The sequence below is a fragment of the Punica granatum genome, chromosome 1, assembly GCF_007655135.1.
Source record: "Punica granatum isolate Tunisia-2019 chromosome 1, ASM765513v2, whole genome shotgun sequence".
In the NCBI taxonomy this organism is placed as follows: domain Eukaryota; kingdom Viridiplantae; phylum Streptophyta; class Magnoliopsida; order Myrtales; family Lythraceae; genus Punica; species Punica granatum.
The window spans coordinates 41158305-41161732 of NC_045127.1; the positions used below are offsets into that span (position 1 = coordinate 41158305).

Here is a 3428-nt window from a genome sequence, read left to right on the forward strand (position 1 = left end):
AAATGAATTGCACGAACTGATTAATAACTTGTAATCGCGTCGACAATTCAAGAACTGTTAGTCATGCCCTTTTCAAAATTCACAATTTCAAAAGCATTGAGATACGTGCCACGTAATCTTGATTTTTCATACACACACATATTTTTCGATTCAAGGGCATGACTATCGGTTCTTGTCCTGCCGTCACTCTAGTATAGGTTTGTGTTTAGAACGGGTTAAAATATGGAAAAAATAGATTAATCTCAATCTCGGCTTAAATCAAACATGGGCAATAGTCAAATAGAGGGTTAGGTTTTGGGTGAAAATACTCTTAACCTGTAAAAGCCATATTATCACGATACACAATAATTTAAAAACAACCCACTCATTCGAGGCTTGACTATGGACATCATGTCTGTCGGTCCATTTAAATAATGCCGAATGCCACATACCCTATCTATCACTCCTTTTGTCTGTTTTAAGGTAGGATTTGTATGTCAAGATACATCGGTTAATAATCAATTAATTCACGTAAACTCGGCGATAATAAAACCCCATTGTTTATTTACTTGTGCTTACTTGTTACATTTTTGAACTTGTTTGTTATACGGGTCGAGCCCGATCCTTTAGGATACGATTCACACGGGGTCCAACACCCCTAACCATTGATCACGGGATCTAATCCCCCAATCACTGAGCGCGCATATTAATTTCGATTTCAGTCTTTTCAAACCGCACGGTGAGCACGAGTGGAATAACGATCGAATGCGAACCGATCGGGATTCAGTCATTATAATTTTTAATTTTTTATTTATTTAAGAGAGCAATGTGAGGGTTTTATGTTATACATGTATTCATGTAAAAATCCCGGTCGGAGAGCGGACGGTCGGAGAGTTTCTTCGAATTTACGATGTCAAAACGAGCGAGTCGAGTGCAACTCTAAATCATGCGGTAAATAAATAAAATGATAAGCCTAGCAAGCTAGAGTACCGAAATGGCGTATGGGATATAGGCCCATACGTAATAGAACCCCCGAATTCGGAATTTCCGGTTTCGTACAAGACTATTGCCTTAGCATACTAGGTGTATCCATACCCCTAGACCTGGGTAACTTGCCAGCCCTCGACTTTCTGGTCGTAAAATGGCAAGTGGTGACTCCTTCTCACGTGCGTCCGTCGCGCGTCCCCGGGAAGGTGGACATTCCCAAGCCGCGTTGCATTTAGGCGCGCGCATGCGTGCCCCGACGAGACGAAATTCGGGTGCGCACACTCTCCCAAACCAATCTTCAACCTTTGTAATCCTCACCACCTTGTTTGTGCAAATTTCCTTTGTTTTTCAACGGAAAATTATACTTGCAGAGTTTGAGGAGACATGGACATTCCACATATCCCAGGATTAGATTTTTACCCATCTAACATCCAACTTCTGGCTCATTACTTGAAGCAGAGGATTCTGGACCACTTTCACTCCAGAGATCCCAATCATTCGACGAATCATCACTTGATCCCGGACATCGAGCTCTACAACTGGGAGCTCAAGAAACTGAGTCGCCAGTACGATAGTAGGTCCACTCTCTTTTGTGCATTTTACATTTGAAATATACATGCATCTATTATATTTGAAAAGATATTAAAAGAGGCTTGCAGGTGGGTCGAGTATTGAATTGATTTTCATCCTGGTATTGCAGGGTTAGCGGAGGCAAGGTCTAATGGAAGGCAGTGGTTCTTCTTCTGTCTCCGAAAAGAGAAGTACCGTAACAGCAATCGGTCCGAGAGGACTGTTCAAAATGTTGGTTATTGGAAGATCACTAGTTCAGACAAGAAAGTGAAGAGCGAAGACACTGGCGAAGAGATAGGCAAGAAGAAGACATTGACTTTCTACCGAGGGCGTATTCCTAGTGGGATCAAGACCAACTGGGGAATGCATGAATACTACCTAAATCCATCGTATCTCGGCTACAACATTGAAGAGGTACGTACTTCTATTTATCCATGTATAATGAATTCACATCAAATCACCATAACACTAGGTATTTGCATTAATCTAAACAAATGAATAATACACTCATCGATGTCCCTTACACATTCTGCAGATGCCGTTTGTTGTCTGTCATGTATTTAAGAGAAGTGGCAGAAGGGGTGACGATAATGTCGAATCAGCAAGTCATGCAAATGATGATTCCGGCGGCCCTGCCTCATCTGAAAGCCGTGCGCCTACTCACGAAGCTGCTTCAAATGAGGTGATATATGTATAGCTTAGTTCTCTTCATTTGGCGGGCTGCAGTACTTAAACCGCATGCTTTGGTAATTCTACAAAGTTGTTTTTCAGAACTTCAGCCGAGAAATAGAACTAAAGCAATCCATTGAACTAAAGCTCACACTTGATTGCTAGGTTCTATGTAACTTTTCTTGTCACTCCTTTAAATAAACTGCTCATGTAGTTCGAAAACATACAGATCATAGAAGGATCACAAATCCGATATCCTTGAATGATTACGGAGGGTTATATGATCTATATTTTATTGCAAACTAAATCAATTAATTCTCTCAATATGTGTAGGAGCAAGGAATGTGGCAATCACTCTCTGATATTCAGCAACTTTCTCACGACATCCCGGACTACAGTACCGGGTTCACTGGAGGGGCCGGTTATCACTCTTACACCAACAGTGATGGGCTCTTTAATGGCTATCGCTCTAACAATTACTATGCATCTCCTGATGAAACTTACGACCACCAACAGTACCAAGGTGACTGGAACTCCCACAACCACTACTAGAAAATCATCATACTGTTTCGGTCTTTTTATTCAAGTCGGATTGTCAGTTTGTCTGATCATGGACGTGGTCCATGGATGTAGTGTCTAATATTATTGTAAGGCGTGTGTTCTCGGTGTCAGTTACGAAAGAAATTGCATTTGGGGTGCTGTTTCTGTATACTTTTAATTTACTCGGTGAGTTGGGATTTTCTCTTATTATGTCTGTCCTAAATAATGAAGTCAATGTGAGACTCTTACATATTATCTGGTATTGTCTTTTTTTCTTCCCCTCAAGATTAGCTTGTTGACTGCGGAGGTTGAGGAATCATTTGGGAATTGATGTCCTTCTCTCTTTACAGAAAAACCAATAATGCTGTAAATTGACATGCACCATTATACGTATGCAATGAAGAAAAAGCAAAACTTACATATTTCAAGGGATGACACAAGTTAAAATGACTTGAACCTACAGCCTTGATTCATTTTCTATCACAGGCCATCAATTATTTATTTTTCCCAGCCACGTTGACCGATAAATTTGTTCATGTGATCAATTGCTTGAAATATTACGAGATGACTTAATCGAAGAGATGAGGAGTGTAGCAACACTATGCAATTAGTCCAATCACTCTACAAGGTTAATGACTTTTGGCCTGTAAAAAAGTATCAGTCCGATTGCTTACAAGGGTATC

General features: G+C 40.5%; 1 protein-coding gene across 1 annotated transcript; it reads left to right on the top strand.

Annotated features, from left to right (window-relative positions):
• Window positions 1-1350: 1350 nt before the first annotated feature.
• On the top strand, window positions 1351-2950 carry LOC116206106 (protein NTM1-like 9). Its single transcript, XM_031538880.1, has 4 exons — window positions 1351-1540; window positions 1667-1950; window positions 2072-2218; window positions 2539-2950. Exons 1-4 carry the CDS (start codon window positions 1351-1353, stop codon window positions 2755-2757), a joined length of 840 nt encoding a protein of 279 aa, XP_031394740.1. The 3' UTR covers window positions 2758-2950.
• The last annotated feature ends 478 nt before the right edge of the window (window positions 2951-3428 follow it).